The sequence below is a fragment of the Arachis hypogaea genome, chromosome 9, assembly GCF_003086295.3.
Source record: "Arachis hypogaea cultivar Tifrunner chromosome 9, arahy.Tifrunner.gnm2.J5K5, whole genome shotgun sequence".
In the NCBI taxonomy this organism is placed as follows: Eukaryota; Viridiplantae; Streptophyta; class Magnoliopsida; order Fabales; family Fabaceae; genus Arachis; species Arachis hypogaea.
Genome location: NC_092044.1, coordinates 3,011,903 through 3,038,647, shown reverse-complemented (window position 1 = coordinate 3,038,647; position 26,745 = coordinate 3,011,903). Strand labels below are relative to the sequence as shown.

At 24.5% G+C, this 26,745-nt stretch overlaps 2 protein-coding genes across 2 annotated transcripts; both read left to right on the top strand.

The window, feature by feature from the left end:
* Positions 1-2,341: 2,341 nt before the first annotated feature.
* On the top strand, positions 2,342-4,529 carry LOC112709926 (GATA transcription factor 9). The gene is made up of 2 exons (XM_025761925.3): positions 2,342-3,082; positions 3,361-4,529. The coding sequence occupies exons 1-2, from the start codon at positions 2,726-2,728 to the stop codon at positions 4,138-4,140; spliced, it is 1,137 nt and encodes a 378-aa protein (XP_025617710.1). The 5' UTR covers positions 2,342-2,725; the 3' UTR covers positions 4,141-4,529.
* Positions 4,530-25,194: 20,665 nt separating this feature from the next.
* LOC112712853 (uncharacterized) lies at positions 25,195-26,123 on the top strand. The gene is made up of 3 exons (XM_025765742.1): positions 25,195-25,378; positions 25,648-25,710; positions 25,803-26,123. The coding sequence occupies exons 1-3, from the start codon at positions 25,307-25,309 to the stop codon at positions 25,974-25,976; spliced, it is 309 nt and encodes a 102-aa protein (XP_025621527.1). The 5' UTR covers positions 25,195-25,306; the 3' UTR covers positions 25,977-26,123.
* The last annotated feature ends 622 nt before the right edge of the window (positions 26,124-26,745 follow it).

Below are 26,745 nucleotides of genomic sequence, written 5' to 3'. Positions count from 1 at the left end.
TACTCTCTTCTTCACCCATATACTCTTAATTTTGGTGTTAGTCTCTTTCGATTTGAGTAAAATTTTAACTTTGTTTATTTTATGGAGAACAAGCAGTTAAAATCATAATTCAATGGTCAAGTCATTTACATTTTATTTGAAATTTTGAATCTAAAATTAAATGCTGGATTTTTATTCATCATTCTTTTACTATCTTCGGTAATATGAATGTTTGGAATAAAATCACCATATAGATTTTAGAATAGTAAATTTGTCTCTAATTTTAGCATGAAGAAGAAGAGATATTTATGTAAAATTCATACATATACACAAGGACTATATGTTAATCAATGTTTTCAACAAGTAATGAACAAAAAAAAAATGAATTTATCCAATAAAAGAGAAAAAGTAAATTTCTTGTGTCAATAACCAAAATTTGTTAGTTCTTTAAGAATAATGAATTTAATTTGAATTTAATCCTTTAAGTATATATTATTTTGACTTTTTACTATTTGACCAATAATCTTAACGGACTTTATAAAAAATTATTGGCTGGTAATAGACTTTGAAATAAAATTCAGATATACGACAGATTAATCTTTAATTTATTGAATTTAAGGATACTGTGAAGATAACCAAAAAAAATTATCATCATACATACACACAATGCTAAAAATTAAACCATTGATTAATTTCTACTAATTGTGGTGAATTTTGTTGATTATTCTACAATGCAGTGTATGTATGTGTTATGTGTCTTAAACTGAAATGTTAAGGAAAGTGAGCAGAGTGTGTCTGTGGCCATAGCTGTTTTCTTTCTAAGTGACAGCCCACCATTGTGTGCAATGCTTAAAACACTTTGATTCCTGTTCACACCACATGATCATTATTCATTGCATCAACTAATCCCTCTTCTTTTTCTTTTTAATTTTTCTCTCATATAAAACTTCAATATATAACAGAATTAACACTTTTTTTCTCCCAACGTTACCAATTCATGAAAGATACAAAGAATCTTCAACAAAAGTAATCAAAACACACTAGTGTCAGTGAATGGTGCTACTATATGCTCCTTTATTTCAGTTTTAACACTTTATAATAGGTTTAACTAAACCTCAATCTTCTTTTAATTATAAGTTGATAGTTTCTATATACAAAGCAGTCAATAATTGATGTGCTAGAAATATGATATTAGTTAAAAATAATAATAATAAAAAGAAGTGATGCACTCATCACAAGGGCACTTGCAGATTTTTTTTATTTTTTATTTTTTTTTTCTAAATGGCATGCAACACATTTTCTTTCTAAAATTATATGAATTAGTACTTATTGTATAGGTGAACATCAATTGGTATTTACTATCTATATGTTGAGAGGTTGGTGCAATGGTTATCCATTAATCAAAGGAAACTGTAACTTATTGATTGTCATGGTTGTGTTCACCACAATTGCCAACTCCTTCAATTCAAAGAAAAAATAAAACAAATAAGGTAGAAACTCACGTGCCGTCGGTTTTATACGTAAAATTGATACTTGAGAGTCATTAAATAATTTGACTGAAATTTTCATCTACTCATTCTCAGTTATCAACTTCACATAAAATCAACTGTATCTGAGTTTAAACAATAAAAATAACATTATTTCTTTTAAAGAATATACTCCCCCGGCCCCCCAATTTTCTTCATATTAATTATGTTTTTTGAAATTGTATGTCTTCCAATTTAGAAAAAAATTAAGACTTTGTATTTATTTATTTATATTTCTAATCATAAGTGTTTGACTCTCTAAGTATTTTAATAGTATTTATTATGTAATTTTTCTCAATCTTATTATTTCATTTGTTGTATTATAATATATTTCTTTTTATTTTGAAAAAATAATGTAACTGAATAAATACAACTCATTAAAGATCATTTAATAAGTCAAAAGGCAATTCAATTTTACGTAATTACTAGCTTTGACAAATATTAAAACTATTGATTTATTTTCACATTTAAAAAAATCACTGAATTATTTTAAAAAATTATATAACCATTTGCTTAAAATCAATACATAAATAATTTATGTTATCTTTTATAACCAGGTTTATTTCGGATACTAAATCAGTAAATCAATACATACTCATCATGTAATTTGGATGAAATAAAAAATTTATCTCATTGGGTTTTTAGTTTACCCAATACAAACTATATCTTTTTCCTAAATAACACCTATAGTGAAATGAAAGAGGGGAAAAAAATCACTATTAACGGAAAGTAAAAGAGAAGAAACAAGTGAAAAAAGAGAAAAGAAAAGAAGGAAAAGCTTTCATGGCAGGAACAGAAGGAAAGGAAAATCTGAGAATTGTTTCCAAATAAAGGAAAGGAGAGAAAGAAAAAATAAAATGAAAGTGGGCTTAAACGACTTTACAGAACTTGCAAGTCACTTCCCTATTATTATATTGACACACCCATATGTATGTGTGCATTACAATTAAAAAAAGAAGCTCCAATGTTTCATTATTTACAATTTATGCCACTCCCCTTTACTCCTCAAAACCCCCTCACCCTCACTCACTCCTTTCTCTCAGACACTTCCCCTCAACCCCTCTCTTCCCAAAACGGTGCGTTCCGTTGCGTTTTACGTTCACACAAAAAAACACGCACTCTCTCTCCCTCTCTCTCTCTCTCTCTCTCACTTTCTCTCTCTAAAACTACAACGCCGTAGCATTGTAAGAGAGTCAGTGCATTTATTAAATAACTGAAAAATGGAAGTGCCGGAATACTTCGTCGGTGGCTATTACGGCGCCGGAGGAGACCAATTCTCAACGGAGAAGCGGCACGGCGTCGGCGGTGGTGACCAGAAGCACGGTGGTTATGGCGGCGGTGGTGAGCCGTTTGCCATTGACGACCTACTTGATTTCTCCAACGCCGACGCCATCATGTCCGACGGATTCTTTGAAAATGTCGCCGGAAACTCCTCCACCGACTCGTCCAACGTCACCGCGGTTGACAGCTGTAACTCCTCCGTCTCCGGTGGCGACAACCATTTCCCTGCCGGCATTGTCCCTCGCGCATTCTCCTCCGGCGATCCACAATTCTCCGGCGGTGATCTCTGCGTTCCGGTAATTCACTCTAGGCCGCATTTACACACCTCGATATCGTAAATATTAAACCAAGACATTACGATAATCTTGAATTCAATTGTTGAGATAATTCGAGAAGTACGATTTAACATACAGGGCTCATTATCATGAAAATTAAACTAAATATTTACGATATATATTTGTTATAATTCGAAAATTCATGAAAATGAAACTCAAACTTGCATGAAAATTACGATGATAATTTTGAATTTAATTTGAGAAGTCAGTGTTCTAACCGTATATTTTTGTTTTAACAGTACGATGACATGGCGGAACTGGAGTGGCTCTCAAACTTCGTGGAGGACTCGTTCTCCACCGAAGAAGATCTGAAAACGCTGCAGCTTCTCTCCGGCGGTGGCGCCACTGCCATCAACGGCAGAAAACCTCAGACGCCGGAGTCATCATCTTCCTCGGAAAACGCGCTCCATCCTCCATTTGATACCGCGCGAAACGCACCGTTTCTTCTTCATCAGGAGACGCCGCTTCCAGGCAAAGCTCGCAGCAAGCGCTCACGCGCGGCGCCGGGGGATTGGTCCACGCGCTTGCTTCACCTCTCGACTCCTCCGCCGCCGAAACTCCAGACGTCTGCGGCGGAGCATAAGCCTCCGACACCGAAAGTGGCGGCACCGACGACGACGAAGAGGAGGGAGGCGAATGCGGAGTGTTTGGGGAGAAAGTGTCTACACTGCGGCGCAGATAAGACGCCACAGTGGCGAACAGGGCCCATGGGCCCAAAGACTCTGTGCAACGCTTGCGGTGTGAGGTTTAAGTCGGGCCGACTTGTGCCTGAGTACAGGCCCGCGGCGAGCCCAACGTTCGTTTCAACGAAGCACTCGAATTCTCATAGGAAGGTTCTGGAACTGAGGCGGCAGAAGGATTTGCAGCGGCAGCATCAGCAGCAGCAGCAACTGATGAGTCAAACTTCCATTTTTGGTGTATCCAACGGTGGAGATGAGTTCTTAATCCATCATCATCATCATCATCCCCATCATCATCAACAACACCATTGTGGCCCTGATTTTAGGCATGTTATCTAGTGCGTGCGGGTCTAGCTTAATTTAGGGTGGAGAAGAGAGAGGTCTAAACTTAATTAACATCACACCACAGCACTTTCTTTTTTTTAAAGAAGTTTTTTTTCAAATATCTTTTGGCTCTGAAAATTTTGTCTTATAAATTTTAATTTGTAGCTTTGCTTCCTTTTTTTTCTTTTCTTAATGTTGCTTTTTATGGCAGAAAGTGAGAAAAGAAGGAAAAGACGAAAAAAAGAAAAAAAATTGTAGAATTAAGGAGAGAAAGAAAAAGAAGAAGGGAAAATTAGGGAAGAGAGAGCTTCTTCATTCGAGTTGTAGAATCAATTATCTGCCTCTTCATTGTTCCATTGCCGAATTTGGCAAGTTGAGTATCAAAAGTTTTTATCTTTTGTTAATTGGAAATGACTAAATGAGGATTAATTAAAGTTCAAATGTGAGGTAATTATGAAGATTTACGTTTTACTAAAAAAAAAGAAAGAAAAGAAAAAATTAATCAGACCAAGAAATTAAAATGCTTGATTACTTTTCTAAAATGCTAGTGTATCTATGGGTCAATGAATAAAGCATAGAACCCAGATTGCCTAAATAGCTAGGGATATGATTTTTGGGCGATATTCATTTATTTTGTGATAGTAAGTAGTAATAAATTGGCCGAAATCGATGGTTGCTTGATACATATGCTAATTTGGTCAATATGTAATGATGAAACAATGTGCTGATATTTTTTGCCTTATCATAAAAGGTGGCTTACGTTACTCTTGATACCATTGTAATTTTTCTTTTCTTTGCAAGGAGGGAATAATTAAGAATAATATCATCATCATCATCATCATCATGTGTGTATTTTTATCTAGCAAAGATATTGATTTTTAAGAATATGAGAATTTATATTGATATGGAAAATAATGTAAGTGATAACCACTAAACTGTGATTCTATCTCTTGAGTCTTGATATTGATAATTGAACTTAGTTTTAGTAGTATAAAAACATAACCGACACATGTATATACATACACCAAATGTGATGAAGTTGACCCGTTTTTCACCAACAGTTTTGAAGGCTTGATTAAAGGGGAAGTAGCACTTGGTTTTGTGCATTGAGGAGTCCCAAACAAGTGGGGATAAGGGAAGAAGAACAAATATGAAAATACTAAAAAGAATTGGCATAGATTTCAGTGAAATTAAAAAGAAGATTTCTTCAATGTTAGCAAGTAGCCATTCATCACGCATCGTCCTCTATACGTACCATAATCTCTCTCTAACATGGAAGTGCGTTAAAGGAAAGAGAAGAATATATATAGGAATTATGAAACCCCAACGTGGGGAGGCCCTAAATTATAGTTCTCAAATCAAAATTAAAAAATAAAAAATTGGGGGGGGGGGGGGGGGGGGGGGGGTGCCTTACTGCTTAGTGCTTAGCTTGCAAAATGGTGCAGCAAGGTCATGTGAGGAGAGTAATAAATAAACAAAGAATTAGGTACACATTGAGGGGTGATATAACTGTCCACCTGATCCTAGACATTTCCTCTTCCATGGGCTCCACTATTTCATTATATGCAACACAGTAAGTAACACTATTCACGGGTCAATTGCTGTGAATTTCTCATTCTTTCTTCTAACATACCCATTAGCCCATTACGCATGAACATATTTAAGTCACTATTAGAAATTTAAAAAATAAAAAAAAGTCAATTTTTAACTAATTCGTCGTATTTAAAATTCTGTTAGTAAGATTATTATTTTTACACAATTTCAATTAATTCCCATTTGTTCATATAGAAGGTCTAAATACATTTTTAAAATTATTTTATTTTTTTCAAGGAAAACCGTTATTATTTTTTACTTTGTATTATTAACATTATTAATTTTAACAAAATTGTTCCGATTTATCCTATACTTTGTTAAAAGTTACATTTTTCGAGAAACTTTTGTCTTAGAAAAAAAAAATAGTTCCAGTGAAATTCCAAAATCTATTTGCTTAATTAAAAAAAAAAAGCGTTTAATTCTCCTAACTTTGCACAATAAATCTGTTGTTTTCACTTTTCTCTACCTGCCAAACTAGTTTCTTTTGGCTGAGTTGGCTGAATTTTTCTTCACAATATGTTAATGCCGCACCTGATAAAGTAGTTTAATTTGGTGTATATATTATAGTACAAACTAGATAGAAAAATAGTGAAATGAGAAGCAAGAACTACTAATCCTGTTTTAGTAATCTCCTTTTCTTTTGTATATTGAAAATAAACTAAACGAGCATGACAAATTAATCATAGAAATTATTATTAGTAAACTTGTAACATACATCATATGTACATGTACATGTATATACTCATATATAAATCATAATTTTCATTATCTTATTAATTCCGCCTCGTTTAGAATTAATTATTTTTAAAGTTGTTACAAGTTAAGACTGAAATATCTCGGAAATTCTGAGAATGCTCCTATATATGTCAACTAATGGAAAGACATGGTATTCTTACGAGAAAAATTCTTGAGTTCGGTAATTTTTAGTATTTTTAATCCTCATTTAATTAATATAAATATTAAAATATTTTTAATAAATATAAATTATATACTATTTTTTGTATGCAAAATTTTATAAATATGTGTATAAATTGTTACTAATAAAAAATAATAATATTTATTAGTTATACAATATTGTCCTACTTAAAATGACTCAAATATTTAATTAAGTCAATAATGAAACTAAGTGTAAATGAATTATGAAATGACTGATAGCTAAAAATAGTTATTATAAGAATACGGAATATATTTATTATATTTAATATTATATATTTATTTTAAAAATAATTAATAAATATAAGATAAGATACTTTTAGATTAATTTTTATTATTTGTCAAATATTTTCAAATAACTAATAGGTAACATATTAATTACGCTTGCACTCCAAATCAAGTCGAATATTGTATCGGTCTTTAATTTTTAATTCACTTTGCTTCTTCGACGGGATCTTGTGTAATTGAATTTGAGTTATTAGTGTAATAAAAGTATTTTCATAATAATTTTTTGTTATTATTCTTTCTGTTTTAAAATAATTATTATTTTAATTTTTTTACAAAATTAATACACCTAAACCTATGTTGTATCCAAATATACTAGCTTTTTAATATATAAAAAAAATTAAAATGGTAATTATTTTAAAACGAAAGAAGTAGTATTTTTTTATAATTATTACCAATTATATATCTGAGTAAGACAAAAACTATGTAGAAAGAATGGAAATGACTAATTACCACATGAACCCTACTAAATAATGGAAGGATAAGGTCGTTTAATTTATTTCTCGCACTTTTAGAAAAGCATGTGGCGTGAGTGTGACTTTCAATTCTCAAACTCATAAACGAAATTGAAAAAATTATTAAATAAAAAAGCAAAAGAGAAAGAAAAAGGGTCTTATGAAACTTTCCATGCATATGCATAGTGCATGGCTAATAAGTATATGGCTAACATAGTGATATAGTTATCTTTTTTGAAGCTTTTTAAGCCTTTCACAAAGCCACCATATAATAATAATACACTCACTATTTCAAGAGAAGAAATGGTACAAACAAAGTACACTGTGTACAAATTTGTGTGTAGCTATCCACTGTATATGTCGGCACTCTTCAGAAATATTTTTTGTTTTTAATCTTTTTATTTATTATTTCTTGTTTCTAAAATGATGTTTCTAACTACTTACATAGCTTACATAGACTGGACATTGATTTATTATAGATATTAATAAAGATTGTATTAATAAAGATAGAATTCTTGTATTTTTTTTTCTTTCACATGATTACAATCAGTGGCGGTTCTAAGTGTAGGGTTGTAGGAGTAAGTATTTTATTATAATTTAATTTTTTTATGAGTAGTATGATAATAATATTTATTTATTTTTATTAGATTATTAAATTTGATCTTACAATAATTTTTTATTTAATTTTTAATATTTAATAGTCAATTTAAAAATTTTATATTAGATATTCGTTAGAATGATTAATTTTTATATTTAAATAAAATTAGTGTTCTTTTTTAAAATTAACTCAAAAAAATATTATTTTATCTTCTTTTGAAATTAGGTTTAGTTTTTGTGTAGCACCTGCATTAATTGAAAGAAATTTTCTAACTATAAATATCAATAAGAGTCGGCTTCTAATTGTATTGGAAAGTAAATTTTTAAATAATTATTTAGTAATATATATATATAGAAAGAGAGAAATTTTGATTGCAATGTTAAAAAAATTACTTAATTTTTTAAAAATATAAAACTAAAAAAATAGAATTTTAAATTATATATTATTATTTAAATTACTATTTTAGTATTTTAATTTGTAAATTAGATATTTTAAAGATTAATCATATTTTACAATAACAAAATATAATTATAACAATAATTATCTATATAAAATATATATTAAAATATAAAATATACAATTAAAAATAAATTACAAAATAGATATATTTATACACAATTATATAATAATTTATAGATAATTTAATAATTATTTTTATACAATATATTATTTTTATTATAAAAATTATTGTCATATTATATAAATTTTATCTTCGCTATTAAAATTTTTTTGGATCCGTTATTAATTATCATCTAACATTTTATAAAATAAAAAAAAAAAATTGTCAAATAAGTATCTATTGACTACATAGTTTTAACCGCATTATTGCACCGCATCACAAATGTAGCAATATCAAGCACATTTTAATTTCTATAGCTTTTACAATGCAATGCAAGGCAACACAACCGGAACTATATATTTCTATACCATATGTCTATATCTAAATTCTATATTATATATAAAGATAATATATAAAAATTGGTGTGCAATTTTTTGTAAATACTTTTTATTCTATATAATTTATTAAAATTTCTTTTGCTATGTTTAAGACGTTTATTTAAAATTTGTTAGTTAAGTTATAAGTTATTTATCATTTTAAATAATTATAATACTATTTTTATTAATTTTATATATATTTAATAAATAAAAAGATAAATTAATAAGCACATTAGTATTTATTGATGGACTAATAAATATAATTACAACAAGTTTAATCACCCGTGCCATGCACGTGATAAGATTGAAATTATAATTTTAAATTATTTTGTTAAAATTAATTTAAATTATAATAATTTGATTGATAAAAATATAACATGTTATGTATTATTTATTTTTTCTTAAGCTAGTGTTAAATATATTAACTCTAAAATAGTTATTAATTGGTTTTAGTAATCTACTTTCTTCAATAAATCAAACATATATACTCAATGTGACCATAAATAACTTAATAATACTTAGACCTACCAACAAAATTTTATATGTTATTTTACGGTCAAGTAAGAACATATCAAAATTAGCTCAAAATAAATAAGAAATTATTAGAGAATTCTAATGCATAAAATTCTCTAATAAACAATAAATAATCTAAATCTACTAAAAAACAACTTAACACTTTTCTTTGATGCCTGCAAAACATATACGTGAAATAATATATCAATGTTAGTATACAGTTTTACAATTATCGACCGTATTTACTATACATGACTCATTCTTAAAAGTTATTCTATACACGTGTGTAGTGGGAAGATAAATTACTGGACTTTATTTTACTTTTTTAAATTATTATAATTATGCATTATTCATTAAATGCTAATTGTAATATTGTAATATAATTATAATAAAGATATTTTTCTAAAATAAATTTAGAATAGAGAATAGTACTTTCATTTTGGAGGAAAAATGAATTCACGAGGAATTGACACTTCACTTTTATTAGTTGATAATGCATCAAGTATTGATTTTATATAATTATAATAAAAATATTTCTCTAATTTAGTATAATCATGCATTATTCGTTAAATGTTAATTGTAGTATAATTATAATAAATATATTTTTCTAAAATAAATTTAGAAAAGAAAATAGTAATTTCGTTTTAGAGAAAAAATGAATTCATGAGGAATTAACACCTCACTTTTATTAGTTGGAGAAAAAATCCAGTTTTAGTATATTTTGTCATTATTATACATTTTTCTCTAATCATATATCCACTGTTTTCTTTTCTTTATTTCAGCATTTTGAACCTGGGTTAAACTTCTATTATATGATAGAATTAATATGAGTGTATTTTATTATTAAATAAACAAAGTTAATATAAAATAAAATTATACATAAAAAAAAGCAAAGAAAATAAAATTAAAATAGCAAAAGTGATAAAAAATTATTTTTATAATTTTATTTTGTCATTTTTATGTATAGAAGATTAGAAAATAGTAATTTTTTAACTAAATTAATTTATATTTTTTGTATTCAATTTAAATAAGTAATAAATTATCTTATTTTAATTTATTCCTTAAATTTATATATCATAAAAATTAAATCAAATAATTAATATACATAATTTTAAATTGTGTGATACTTAAATATCTATTCAAATCAATTAGTTGATATAATTAATTCATCATAATGAATTGACTTTAATGAGTTAAACAAAATAAAGCAGAAGCATGCTACGTTGATTCTATCATTAAAGGTAAAAATTCGATTTTTATATAATAGAATAGATAGAATAGATAATATAATAAACGGTGAGAAAGAGAAAGATAAATATTTTAAATCCTAAGTTATTTCATTTGGATATTGCAATGTGTGTATCACATTATTTTACTTATTCTACCCTATGGACCCTTTTGTAACTTTATTTCAGTATTAATGGAATTTCACTACCTTTGAGTACTAAATTAAAATTCAAAATGAAACCGAAAAAAAGTAAAGAGTATAAAATTATTGATTGAAAAACACTCTAAATAATAAAAAGCCAAATTAACTTTAATATTAAATTCATTAATACGATTTTAATTTTACATAATAGTTAGAAAATAGATTAGTAAAAGCAAATGAAAGAATGGCTTTAATTAGTATTTGATAAAATATTCAATTAGAATAATTAAAAAATATAAAATTATGATATTATTAAAAATAATACATTTTTATGGTAAAAAGTTATATTAAAATAAAATATTTATAAAATATAAAATTTAGAGTAATATAGCTTCATGAACATTAATCATTAATCAATTATGAACTAACATCAAATTATAATATAATTTATTTATGAAAAATAATCAATAATTAATATTAATAAATATAAAAATTATTCAAACACTTTGATTAAAAGTATGAGTGGTTAATTATTATTCATTATTAATAATATTTTGTTCATAACAAAAACTGAAAATATAATCATTCAGATTTTGAATTTTAAAAAAATAAACGTATAAGTAACAAATGATCTATTTTATCATGTATATTATAATTTAATGAATTAAACTAACTGATATAATGAATTATAATTAATTAATTTGTATAAATTATAATAAATTATATGATATTTAAAAAGAAAATAAAATGAATAAAAAAATAAAAAGAAATAGAAGAATAGAAGACTATAATAAAATAAATTGAATGAAATTTTTTTTCTTTTTACAAATTTTATATCACATCCGCTTCAATAATAATAAATAAAAATACATTAACTTAATATCTAAAAAAATAATGAGATAAAATCATAACACAATTCTAAAATAAAAGTTTAAATTAAACCATAATATCATTGTAAACACAAATTAAAAGTAATTTCACACTACAATATACCATACAAATAGGTAAATGACTTAAACTTAATTATGAATTTTTTATTTATTTATGCAAACATGATAACACCATGGTCTATAAATGCTTAATGGATAACATATCATATATTGCTATGAATGATGAGCATGGGAGTTGAAGAGTGTGTGCTGATTTGTATCCATGATAGTTACCTTCTTGTGACGACGCCTCATAGAAAGAAAAAGAATTGTTGTAAAAGCTACCAATGAAAGAGTAATTGGTAAATGAATGATTTTTCTTCTAGCATATATAGTTTTTTATAGTGGTAAAATAAAAATGAAATGAATAAAATTTTGTATTTTTATATTAGAAATAGAATTTGATATTTATCCTAATAAAATTAAATAACTAATTAGTTATATTTAAAAAAATAAAATAAATTAAATAAAAATATTTTTAAGAATTAATCAAATCAATTAGTCAATACAAATAATTAGTATAATTGATTTTATTTGATTTATTGAATTCAAAAAATAAATTAAAAAATAATTGATTGAATTAATTAGTTGATATAATTAATTTATTATAATTGATTGGATTTAATGAATTAGAAAAAATAAATAGGAAAACATAGAAGACAATGATTTTTTTTAACTAAATTAATATATATTTATTGTATTTAATCAGTATAAGTAATAAATCATCTATGTTATTATGTACCTTGTAAATTAATAAATTAAAATAATTGATATAATAAATTACAATTATTTGATTGATATAAATTATAATAAAGTGTGTGATATTTAAATACATAATCAAATCAATTAGTTGATATAATTAATTTACTATAATAAATTGTATTCAATGAGTTATAAAAAATAAATTAAGAAACACGCTAAGAAGTATGTCACGCCCATCATGAAGTGCAGAAATTCAATTTTTATATAATAAAAATATACATTCATATATATGTTATAGAAATATGATTTGATTCCATGAACTTGCTTATTTTTTTAACTTGTCACCTATGTTCAGCATAGAATTTTAATTTTTCTAAAATAAATTTAGAAGTGAGAATAGTACTTTCATTTTGGAGAAAAAATAAATTCATAAAGAATTGACACCTCGCTTTCATTAGTTGATAATGCATTAAATATTAATTTTATATAATTATAATAAATATATTTTCCTAAATTAGTATAATCATACATTATTCATTAAGTGTTAATTATAATATAAATATAATAAAGATATTTTTGTAAAATAAATTTAGAAGAGAGAATAGTGCTTTCATTTTAGAAAAAAAATGAATTTATGAAAAATTGATACCTCACTTCAATTAGTTAAGAAAAAATACAATTTTAGTATATTAAGTAGAAGTATATTATTATTATTATTATTATTATTATTATTATTATTATTATTATTATTATTATTATTATTGTTATTATTATCATTAAAAATATTTTCGATTGATAATTGATAAGTAGTTTAATAATGTATTAAATATGGATTTTATATAATTATGCATTATTCATTAAATGCATTCATTTTGGAGGGAAAATGAATTCATGAGGAATTCACACCTCACTCATTAGTTGAAAAAAAATCCAATTTTAATATATTAAGTAGATTATATAAATAGAAATACTTGCTAAGTATATATAAAAGAGGAGATATATAATTATATATAATATAATTGCTATATATGTAACAGATATAAATTGTTATAATTATAGAGACTTACTATAATTATATTAAATTTAATTATGAATGTAAATAAATAAAAGTGATAATAATTAATATTTTTTTACATTTAATATTTACCGTAAATATAAAAAATATTGAGAAAAAAAAGTAGATATTGACTTTATTTTATTTTATTTTACGTCATGGATTTCTTTACTAAAATTAATGGAGGAAAAAAAATCTTTATGATTATATATCAATCTCAATCACAATAAATAAGATGAATCGTTGAACAACTAACAAATTTACCAAAAAATCTATCCTTTATTTTTATTAAATATTTATATTAATTCAATTAGATGAGTGTTTTAATAAAAAAAGATTATTATTATTATTATTATTATTATTATTATTATTATTATTGAATAATAATGATAATTATCGTTATTAACATTAAATTGGTTATTAATATATATATATATATATATATTGAATTATCATTAATATTAAATTAGTTATATATATATATATATTTATTGTTGCTTCTACAATCGCGTAATAATATTTTTTTTCATTTGTTAATTAATTAAACTTGGTTATTTATATTAAATATATTTAATGATTACTAAAAATTAATCATGTAATTATCATTATTATTAATAACCAATTATAAATAATCAATTTATATTTCTCTAAAATATAATTTTCTATCTTATTATTATTATTATTATTATTATTATTATTATTATTATTATTATTATTATTATTATTATTATATAGGTCACCATTAAAATAATAACTTGTCACTAATAAAATTTTAGGATAATGAATAAAAAATAAAATTATATTAATATAATTAAAATAGTTAAAAATATTTTTGATTGATAATTAGGTTAATAATGTATTAATTATTGATTTTATATAATTATAATAGAGATATTTTTCTAAATTAATATAATTATGAATTATTCATTAAATGCTAAGTATAATATTGTTATATAATTATAATTAAGATAATTTTCTGAAATAAATTTAAAAGAGATTAGTATAATTATAATAAAGAGATTATCTTAAATTAGTATAATTATGTATCATTCATTACATACTAATTATAATATAATTATATCAATTAAAGATAATTTTTTAAAATAAATTTATAAGAGAGAAATAGTGCAATCATTTTGGAAGGAAAATGGGTTCACGAGAAAGTGACACCTCACTTTCATTAGTTGGCGGAAAACACAATTTTAGTATATTAAATAGAAGTAGATTGGTATAAATTATGATAGATTACATAACATTTGAAAAGAAAATAAAATGAATAAGAAGAAAATAAAAATAAATAGAATAGGTAGAAAACTACAATAAAATAAATTAAATGTGAGAGTTTTTTTTAGTACATTTCATATCACATTCGTTTCAATAATAATAATAATAAATAAAAATACGTCAACTTGATATCTAAGAAAAAATGATGAGATAAAATCATAATACAGTTCTAAAGTAAAAGCTTAAATTAGAACATAATATCATTACATAACACATATTGAAAATAATTTCACACTACAATATATCACAAACAGGTAAATGACTTAAATTTAAATACAAAACAGTTTTTATTCATACATACATGATAACACCATAGTCTATAAATACTTCATAGATAACATATCTTATAGAGCTCCGAATGATGAGCACGAAAGTTAGAGAGTGTGGTAGTTTGTATCCACGATAGTTGTCTTCTTGCAACGACGCCTCATAGGAAGAAAAAGAATTGTTATAAAAAGCTATCAAATGAAAGAGTAATTGGTAAACGAATGATATTTTCTTCTAGCATACATGGTCTTTTATAGTGGTAAAATAAAAGTAGAAGGAATCAAATTTTATATTTTTATATTAGGAATAGAATTTGATATTTATCCTAATAAAATTATTATTATTATCAATATAAATGGGTTAACAACTTGCCACTAATAAAATCATTGGATAATGAATAAGAATTAGAAGGATATGAATATAATTAAAATGAATATAATTAAAATATTTAAAAATATTTTCGATTGATAATTAGTTTAATGATGCATTAAATATTGATTTTATATAATTATAATAAAGATATTTTCCTAAATGAGTATAATTATGCATTATTCATGAAAATAATAAAAAATATTTTTAATTAATAATTGATAAGTAGTTTAATAATAAATTAAATATTAATTTTATATAATTAAAATAAAGATATTTTTCTAAATTAGTATAATTATGCATTATTCATTAAATGCATTCATTTTGGAGGGAAAATAGGTTCACGAGAAAGTGACACATCACTTTCATTAGTCGGGGGAAAACCCAGTTTCAGTAAAGACAACTCGATGAGGTATTTCATAAATGTGATGCATTGTAAATGATTGTGGCAAAGGACAATCGAACTAGAACATTAGACGATAAGAATAACTTAGAGTAACAACAAATAAAAAATTATCAAAAGAATAATATAATAGAATGCGTATATGAAAAATATTATAAAAAATTATAAATTATACCTTAAAAGGATCAACTTCAATAAAAAACGAAGAATACATTCTTATTCTATGCAGTAGTAAAAAAAACACTAAATATAAAATTATGAATTGACTCTCAAATTTAGATTCATGTACCACAGAAAAACACTATATATAGACTTTAGTAAAACAAAAATAAATATGTAAATTATCTATTATTAAGGTAATTTTTTAATAATGCATTAAATATTGATTTGATATAATTATAATGAATATATGTTCCTAAATTAGTATAATTATATATTAATTTCATCATATCACAGGTAACAAAGATTTTTTATTATTAGTATTACTACTACTGATATTATTATTATCATTAAAATGAATAAAAGTATTTTTAATTGATAATTGATAAGTAGTTTAATAGTGCATTAAATTTTGATTTGATACAGTTATAATGAAGATATTTCTAAATTAGTATAATTATATATTATTCATGAAATATTAATTACAATATAATTATATTAAAGATATTTTTTATAAAATAATTTAGAAAAATTATTTGATATACGTAAATTGGGTAACAAAGATTTATTATTATTATTATTATTATTATTATTATTATTATTATTGATATTATTATTATCATTAAAATTATTAAAAGTATTTTTAATTGATAATTGATAAATAGTTTAATAGTGCATTAAATATTGATTTGATATAATTATAATGAGGATATGTTGCTAAATTAGTATAATTATATATTATTCATTTAGTATTAATTATAATATAATTACAATAAAATAATTTAGAATAGAAAAAAGATTTTATTTGTTTTGGAGGGAAAACGGAGGCATGAGAGATCGACACGTCACCTTTAGTAGTTGGGGAAAAACCCAGTTTTAGTATATTAAGTAGATAGATAGATGTAAATATATCACTGAATAAATATAATACCTATTTGGCTTCAAAATAACCACAAATCAGAGAATATATAGGTTTCTTTGATCTGTTCTCTCATTCTTTGGTTTTTTTTTTTTTTTTTTACTTAGAAAAAATAAATTAAAGAACTACTTAAACTCAATACCATTAACTATAAAATTAAAGATATTGTTATCTTGACTAATTTTACTATTTACACATCAATTATTGTTAAAATTATAATATAAATAAAAAATAAATTACTACACACTAATCCACTAGCTAGTTAAAACGAAGTAGTTACTAATAAGTTTTATTATTTAGATATATTAATATTTTATTATAGCTAGCATTATTATTGACATATGTAGGAATAAGATAGAATAGAGAGCCGAATTACAAGGGTTAGAAAATTATTTAAAGATCTGTTCACTTTTGGAGTGAAAATATTTGCAGGCGAATATTTCAACTATATTAAATTAAAAAAATAAATAGATTTTATACTTTTTACTTTAAAGATAAATAAATTTTTAATTAATTAAAAATACAAAAATATTTTCTATTTTTTAAAATACGAGACATCTAAGTTCTTTCATCTAAAATATATGAGGACAAATCATAGTTATTAGAATCAAACCGGTGATCGAACCAGTTAAATTACTAGGTTACTGAATTATTGGTTCAACCGGTAAATCACTGATTAAACCGATTGATCCGGTCTTATATAAATAAAAAATAAAATATTATAAAAATTTTAAAACTAAAATTTTAAAATATATATTTTTAATAACATTTTAAAAATATCTAGTTATTTTAAACAATACGAAACAGAAATAATAAATATTTTATTAATTTTATTCTATTATAAATATTTTTATTTTATTTTTATATCAAAATAACTATTATTTTCGAATTGATCGGTCTGACCTGATTTTGATAACAATGGACAAATACGTCATCCGAAAGAACTTAGATGTTTCATGTTTCTTGTTTTTAAAAATTAAAGAGGTTTTGTATTTTTTAATTAGTTAAAAATTTATTTAATTTGTAAAATTTGTAACAACACACATTATTATTAGAAATATGATGTGAATGTATGGCTATAGTTAGGAAGGGTGTGGAGAGTAGTAGTGTCAAGTGTGTATGTGTGTGCATGTGGCTGATGAAACAAAGCACATGTGCTAAGTGACGTGCATGACTACTACCTACTTTTATTTTCTTTTATTTATTTTTTTTAAATAACTGTATGTGTTGAATTTGTTTGATGATAATATAAATCCAAAAAGATATTGAGGATATGGCTCTATATATAAGTGCTATGGTGGTGCTATATGAGCAATGACCCCATAGTGAAGGGATCTTTGCATGTTATGTGTGTAAAGAGTGAGGTGAGATGAATAATAATGGGTTATTGCATTGTCCCCTCCCACCATCCTTAATTGCTTCCTATCTATTTACATCACTTATGTCTCTATATATGACATGCCCCTTCTTTTGGGTCCCTTAAATTATTGTTTCTTACAACAAATTCATCTATATATACATAACAATATATCTCCAATTATTCATTTTCAGTTTTATATATAAGTAGTGTCTGACTTTTTATTCTAAAGATAAGTAAATTTTTAATTAATTAAAAATACACAATTTTTTTATTTTTTAAAATATCATACATCTAAGTCTCTCTAAAAAATTAATTTATTTTTATATATTTTAGATGAAATAATTTAAATATTTTATTTTCTATTTTTAATTGATAAAAAATTTATGTATCGTTAAATTAAAATATTAAAGATTTATCTGTATTTTTCTCTAAATTTTAAGAGTTTTACATTTTTTTTGTTAGTAACATAGCACTAGCAAAGTTATTGTAGTAATTGGCCGGTTTGAAAAAACAACTTAATTAAGTTATTTTAAAAAAAAATAATTTAAATAATAAATGATTATATTGATAGTAATTTATAAATAAGCTATTTTGTATTTGAATTTTTAGTTTTAAAAGTACTTATTTTATAAAAATGTGATAAAAAATAATAGTATATGAGAAAAGTTGTCATTTTTTTTAACTTCTCTATAAACTCCTAAATAATTTTTTAGAAAACTGCAATTTAATTTTAAAAATTACACCAAACATTAATACTACTACTTTTTATAAGTCAAAAATTCAAAAAATTTATTTTTAAAACTTTTCAAACAGACTAAGTGTTCATTAATTAGGATCCTATAATTTTTCTCTAAGATATGAATAATATAAGGAAGCAACAAAATTTATCATTTTTAGTTAGTATTTGATTGGTTCTGAATATTAAAAACTAAATTTTAAATCTCAGAATTTAATAATATAAAAATAAAATATTAGTCAAAATAATAATTAATACTAATAAGAATATTTATAGAATTGACCCTTTTAGGAGTTATATAATATTTGAATAGTACAAGGAAATATTGGAAATTTGAGAGAGATAACGACTAGAGAATCAAATTGCAGCAGCAAGTCATAAATGATAAGTCACTTGATTCCCCAGTGATATAAGTAAAATTTTCACTTATTCAAATATGAATGGCCAACAAATTAAATGACAAGTGACCTACGTAGTTCTCTCATCTATCCAATCTCTCAATAATTATATATGCATGTGACCCAGTAATTTACACTTCAATATATATCCTCTCCTAGATAATAACAAACATGTACAAGTTGAAATTTGCCATTTTTCCTTTTTTTAAATTAGCACTGCAAAAACTAATAGAATATTATTTTACTTCAATAAATATCTAAATTAATTTTAATAAAATTTAGATTAAATATATTAGATATATAACCAACTATTCATATATTTTATTTGTTCATTTAAGCTTTTAAAAAAATAATTTTATAACATAATATTAGAATCTTTATGATAAAAAAATGTAAAATTTGATTCTTCTTATTTTTTATTAGTGAACTGAATTTTAAATCGATTCGATTTGCTAATTAAACTGATGAACAAAATAGAGAATTGAAATAAATCGGTCAAATTCGGAATGAACTAATGAAAACCAATCATTTAAAAATATAACTATTAATATACTAGTTTCTTTTAACTTAAATTAAAAAAAAGGTATTTTTATGACAAAAAAACTTTCGTTTTTAACAAATTTAAAACTAATTCAAAAAATATTTGAAAGAACACAAGAAGAGAAGAATAGAAATCATCAAACATACTACTCTATACTCAAATAGTCAAATGTAGAGAAAGATTTCTAAGGTATTGGCTCAACCTATCAGTGATTTTCAATTAATCGATTATTATCATGCATGTTGATATAATTTTCAGCATTTTTTTTCTGAAAGAGAATATGAGAGAGGGTGTTGGGATAACTAGTGGCGAGGGTTGATGTTATTAGCAAGAGAAGCACGGGTTAGGGATCATTATTGGAGAGTCATTGTCTTTAATTAGGTGATAACCGAAGCTAGCAAGCAACATTATGGTTCCTTTGAAAAAGTTTGTGTGATACGCATAAATTAAAAAAATTCGATAATGTTAGAAAAAAAACTCAGAATTTGTTTTATTTAATATTTATTAATTGTTACAATAATTAATAAATATTAAATAAAATAAATTTTAATAATTTTTATTAATTTTTTTAGTTGTTAAATATTTTCATAAAAAATATTTTATATATACTAAAATTCAATAATAATAATAATAATAATAATAATAATAATAATAATAAATCTTTTTAGTTTCTTATTATGTATGCAATGTATGTGCCCTACTATACTACTGTATCACTTCTTTGATCTAATCTCGATCATTCTGATTTGGCTCCAAGCTTTTCAGTTCATTTCACGGGCCTTATATTATATATGGATATGGATAACAATTAATTCAAGTCACTATCAATTTATGGCGTGTATGTTAATTACATTTCTCTGCTGTTAATTTAGAGGTTTCAATTATAACTCTTTCCCTCTTCAATACATATATGTACGAACTAAATTTCTCTAAAGTGAATATGATCAAAGAGAGAGTTGATCATTGGTAAATTAAAATAATAGAATAATATATATTTTATGAAAATTATAAAATTAATAATAATTATTCTTTCATTTTATTAGTTTATAATTTTTTTATTTTAGATCTAAAACACTTTCCTCCACTTGACATAACTGCCTACAATTTTCTTTTTAATATATATAAATAAAGTTTGGTTCTACGGTTTTTTCAGGAGCACAAAATCGAGGGCCATTTTTATTTTTATTTTGTTTATATTTGATAGAAAAATAAGAGAGAATAGTAAAAAAAAGATTTATGTGTATTTAAATTGTATCAAATAATACAATATATAAGGATATTTATAAATGTTAAGAGAATCAAAATAATTAAAAATGTAATATCATATAATAAATATTTAGATATACTAAATGATTATCATGAATGCTAATTAATTTTAATATATTCTAACGTCTCCTTGAAACTCAAGTAATAACTAGAGTTTGAAATTTATTTAAAGCAACGAAATAAAAAAAATGCATAAATTGATAGAATAGATAGACGAAATTGTCGGAAGGAAGTGAGACGGAATTGTCGGATGAAAGTGTAGACGGAACTGTCGTCGAAAGGAAGTGCAGATGGAATTGCCGGAAAGAAGGAAGCGCAAACGAAACTGCCAAAAAGAAGCGTAGATGAAACTGACACAAGGAAGTGCAGGAAAACAAAGAAATGCAGACAGAACTATCACAAGAGTGGAGAGTGGCCAACTGCCAACGGCCAAAAAAATACTGTTAAAAAGTGACAAATTAAAGTGCAAAAAAAATGGACAAATTATAAAAGTAACGAAAAATATATGATTTCTTCACAAGAATAGGTAAGCAGCGAATTGGAAGATAGTGATATTTGATTCATTAGATTCGGAAAGATACAAGACATAAAGAATAGACTAATCGATGAGGTAAAAAAATATCAAAAAAGTGATAGAAACAAAAAATAATATAAAAAAGTGTAAAAAATACGATAATTTCAAAAAAAAATATCCTATTTAAAAAGGATACCATGCATAATTCTAATACTATCTTAAAAAGATAAGACAGAATAATAAAAAAAATGATGTGTATTCAAATCATATCAAATAATAGAATATAAAAAAATATTTATAAATATAAAAAAATTAAAATAATAAAAATATAATATTATATAATAAATTTATATTTAGATATATTAAATAATTTTAATAAATACTAATTAATCCTAATAATATATTCTAACAATATTAAATATATGTTGAGAGTTTATATAAATGCACGTTATTTTCTTACCCGAAGGCTAGCTACAAGCATGTTATACTAGTGATAGCTTTATTTGATTAATTCGATTAATATCAACTAACTAAAACTTAATTTTTTATATTATTTTATTTAAAATAATCTTTAAATAAATAATATTTTTGAATAATCAATTATTTCTACTTAAGAAAGCCATATATTCTATAAAAATATGATTATATATTCGCTTTATTTATCAAGCAAAAACTCTCTCTTCTTCCCTTTTTTCCTTTTTTCTTTATATTTTCTTTATACAAATCATACACTATCACAAACAAATATAAAAAAAAACAACTTTAATTAGATAATAATAATTATTCTAAAAAGATTTTAATATTATAATATATTTTTTTAACTTTATTTTTGAACGATTTAAAATAAAAATTTATAATTTAAAATAAAATATATCAAAAAATTGACTGATATTATATAATTAAAAAATAATTTCTTATTAAACTCAGATCCACTATTATTTAATATTGACTTTTTATCGAACTTACTTTTTTAATAAATTTTAAATATTTAAGAAATTTTTTTAATAAATTTTTTAAATATCTAAGTCTTAACTAGTTTTAAAATTTATTACTTTTTATTTAAAGCCTATTTAATTTTTTGACAATTAAACACTAAATTTGTAGCCACCATAGCCTATGATGATTGCTATACAACTATGGTGTCTAGCTTAATTTGTACTCAGCGTTTTTGGGTTCAAATATAATTGGACTTTTAATATTTTGAAGATGAGAGACGGATTAATTAATTTGGTAATGTTAGAGAAATAAAAAAAAAATTAGAATTTGTCTTATTTAAGAGTAAGTTTTAATTTTTTTTGTTAATTTATTTTGGTTATTAAATATTTTCGTAATTAATTTATCCACAAAATTTGATGTCATTGATCAACATACATGAGGATTATTTATCATATATAATATCATAAATAGTATATAAATCATTCATATAATTCCCATTTTTGGGAGCATTTTAGACAAGCCTATGTATCACAACACTAGTTATTATAGGCACCTAATCAGGGAGATTTTGGCTTGCAAGAATGTAATATTGACTAAGAAATTAAAGTAAAGGGTCTTTGGTTCAAGGCATTACATAATAATGAGAAAATGACAAATCAAAGTTTATGTGGATACCTAATTAGTTTATGTGATTTTCATTTTCATTTTGGAATGGCACTAGATTCTGATTCGAGTGGGTGAACTGGCATGGATTTACTATATAGTATTCAGTTCATATAAAAATAAGGTATATACATATATAATTATTAATTAAACAAATATATATGCGTGATGGGTGCTGTGTATTACTTGAAAAATATCATCTATGCCATAATTAATTAAAAAGATAAGTAGGTTTTGTAGTAGTAACTAGGTTCATATATAGGCCTTAAATAAATTCAAACTAGTTAAGACTTAGAGCTAGCACCAACTATTCACTTGGCACATGATAGAGTCAACATTTATCTATTTGAATATAGCTTTGTGGCAAGCATGGCGACCCAATTTGGTTAATTATCACCATATCATAAGCTTAAAAATATATATGTCAAAACTAAAAAATTGGGTATTCCTAGGTAGGGTAGATTTGACTCTTATGCATGTATGAAATTTATGAGAAAATTATCTCTCGTCCTTGAAAAATGAAAATACTTGTTCTTCAAAGTTTAATAAGTAGTTTTTAGAATTTTGTAAAATTTTAATTAAATCTTATATTTTAAGAAATTGTTGTTTTTGTGTGAGTAACCTGGACGTAATTCGGTTTTTAAAAGTCGACGTCAAGCTGTTGCCTTCAACGCCGAGTTATAAGTCAGGAAGATCCGAGCTTTTCATCCAGAGAGATATTACGTCACGGAGAGTATGAACAAAGAGGGAGTGTACCTACAAAAGGCATTCCAATACTTAAGTTAGTACTTTAAATTTAGTGTGTCTGTTGAGGATAAAACATCATATCTTTATAGGTGAAGTAAGATAAGTCAATTACGTTCTTGTTGATTATTTGAATTGATGAGCAGTTATTAGGTTTAATAACTAATAAATACCTAGTCAAACAGTTTTATTCCAATATGTAGTCCGTTGAATCTGATCGTAATGTATAACGCCGAGTTATGGTGTGTAATGCTGAATTATGACATAAGATTTATAACAACCGTATCAATTGTCATTGAAAATATTATTCTAAGAATAAATTTCAAGGCAAAAATAATAAAAACCTATTGAGATAGTATACTAATAAATTTCAGGACAAAAATTGTCTCTTATTTTTGGCAAACAAAATAGCAACTATAACATAAATTATGGTAAATAAAGTATGAAAAAAATAAAAAGTGGGACAAAATCATTTGTCAATGCCCAATAAATAAAAATATGGTAACTATATATATTAAATTTAGTGTTCAATAGCTAAAAATTATTAAATAATTCGACATTGCATAATATAATATGTAACAACATATTAACTATTATCTTTATAGAGTAATGACTTGAAAAATATTCTCTGGAATAAATTAGAAGCCCCCATAAGAATCTTACTAATAAGAAACCTCTACCATAAGATGGGTCTAAGCCACCATTTTAATGGAGGATAAACAAAAGAAAATAATGGTAACATGCATAAGAATCAATTTGAGTTGGTCGAGTGGTCAGCTCACTCGTCCGTTCACCCTTAAATGGAGCTCAGATCCACGATAAATTAGTCTTTGACTTGTCGGATTGGAGGATACCGTTTAAAAAAAAAAAAAAATGGTAACATGCATAGGCTAGCACTTTTTCCCCCACTTTATTTTTTGGCCACAATCCAACCAAATATCTCAGGCATTGAATGTCCCAAGCAAGCAAGAAAACTTTGTTCCCAATCTGGCCACGGGATCCAAAAGTATTAAAGCAACGTTTCTTTGATTATGGCCACAAATTTTTTTCCTTCCAATCACCAAAAGACCCCGTGAATGCATTGAAAAAAAATTAATGGTCCTTATTGGTATGTATATATAGGGCTAATTAATCTGAGTTGTCTACATTAAGTGCTTTTTGTTATGGGCTACAATTTCAACCCATCAAATTACATATTCTTTTGTGTACCAAAAAATATTCTTGAGATCAAATCTAGGTTTCTTTGTCATCATACATGGAAAAGAGATCTTGCTCCATTGAACTAGAGCCTAGGACCTTAAGTCAAGTGCAACTCATCCAAGTTAGGGTAATTCAATTTTGTTTCACTATTTATTTCCAATTTTTTTTATTTACTTTGGAGGTTTATTAATTCATTTCTTGTTAGTGTTTACTATCTTTCTCATTTTAAATTTATGCAAATAAAAAGATTTTTTTTTTTCGTTTGTCATTATGACTTGATTTTTATTTTGATTTTAAGGACGATCATTATACGTCTGAATTTGACTTTTAAATTTGTTCATTTTGTAACTAATTTATAAAGATCTTTATAAGCATTCGCTAAATTTATTCATGCAGGAAGTGGCTGCAGATGTAGTTCAAAAGTTAGAACCAAGAGAAGCCTCAGCTCTCTTTGTTGAGGTACATGAATTAATTAATTAATTAATTATTACACTTAGTTAATTATTATTTAATAATTATTACTGAATAATGGTTATTTTTGTGGATGGAAGGGGTTGATGCATCCAATGAAGGATGAAAATGGAGGCAAAATTGAGAAGGCAGAGGATATTCTTGATGATGATGATGATGATGATGAGATTAAAGAATGTGAATGCCAATGTTCCTTCAACAATGAAAACACAAATCATGTTAATCTAAAAGAGCCTCTTTCAGCACCATTTTAAGTTAGTGTCAATTGCTTAGCTATATTATTCCATGCTTGTATTTATTAGTCTCCTTTTAAAATAATAATAAAATAAAACTGATCTTGAAAGATTAAAGTTATGTAAATGAAAATGTTGCTAATAAAGGACAAAGTTGGACATATACAATTGAGACTTCCTCTTCCTCCTAGCTCCTATTCTTTAACCATGTTTTTTTTTTGGTTTTGGGCTTGCTAGGCACATTTTTTAGAGGTTAAGAAAAACAAGATGGGCCATCAATATTGGGCCAAACTCCTGTTGTCATTGTAAAAAAGAAAGACCGAGTAATTATTATCTAAAAAACTGAGAGGCCCAGTAATTTTTGGAGTAAGTACCAAAAGCTTAAAATATTAAACTTAAAAATTTGAAAATAAATTTTTAATAAATGATATCGACCAAAATAATTGTGATAAAGATGAAAAATGGGGACAACTTTGGAGTGCATATAATAGGATTTATTTTTCATAGTTTTAGGATTTCGTTTTCTATGTATATATAGTATATGTGGATGGAAGACCACATCTAAACATTAAATACGGTTTTGTAGGTTCGGTAAGATTTAACGTACAGATTAATTGTCAACGAGATATAATTTAGATAGCTTAATTTTTCTATTCTCGTCTAAAAATTTTAAATTCGAATTTTACTCTTAACTTAAAAAAAAAACTTATAGACTAATTAAGTACAATAAATTATTTGTAGCGTAGCCCAAATATTCTAATAGTCCAATATAATATATAAAAATGTCAAG

Excerpts from the sequence above, each read along its gene's own strand:
- LOC112709926 (XM_025761925.3), top strand. The coding sequence starts at position 2,726 with ATGGAAGTGCCGGAATACTTCGTCGGTGGCTATTACGGCGCCGGAGGA. Across the intron at positions 3,083-3,360 it reads GCGGTGATCTCTGCGTTCCG|TACGATGACATGGCGGAACT; the intron begins GTAATTCACTCT and ends TTGTTTTAACAG.
- LOC112712853 (XM_025765742.1), top strand. The coding sequence starts at position 25,307 with ATGGAAAAGAGATCTTGCTCCATTGAACTAGAGCCTAGGACCTTAAGT. Across the intron at positions 25,379-25,647 it reads TGCAACTCATCCAAGTTAGG|GAAGTGGCTGCAGATGTAGT; the intron begins GTAATTCAATTT and ends TTATTCATGCAG. Across the intron at positions 25,711-25,802 it reads CCTCAGCTCTCTTTGTTGAG|GGGTTGATGCATCCAATGAA; the intron begins GTACATGAATTA and ends TGTGGATGGAAG.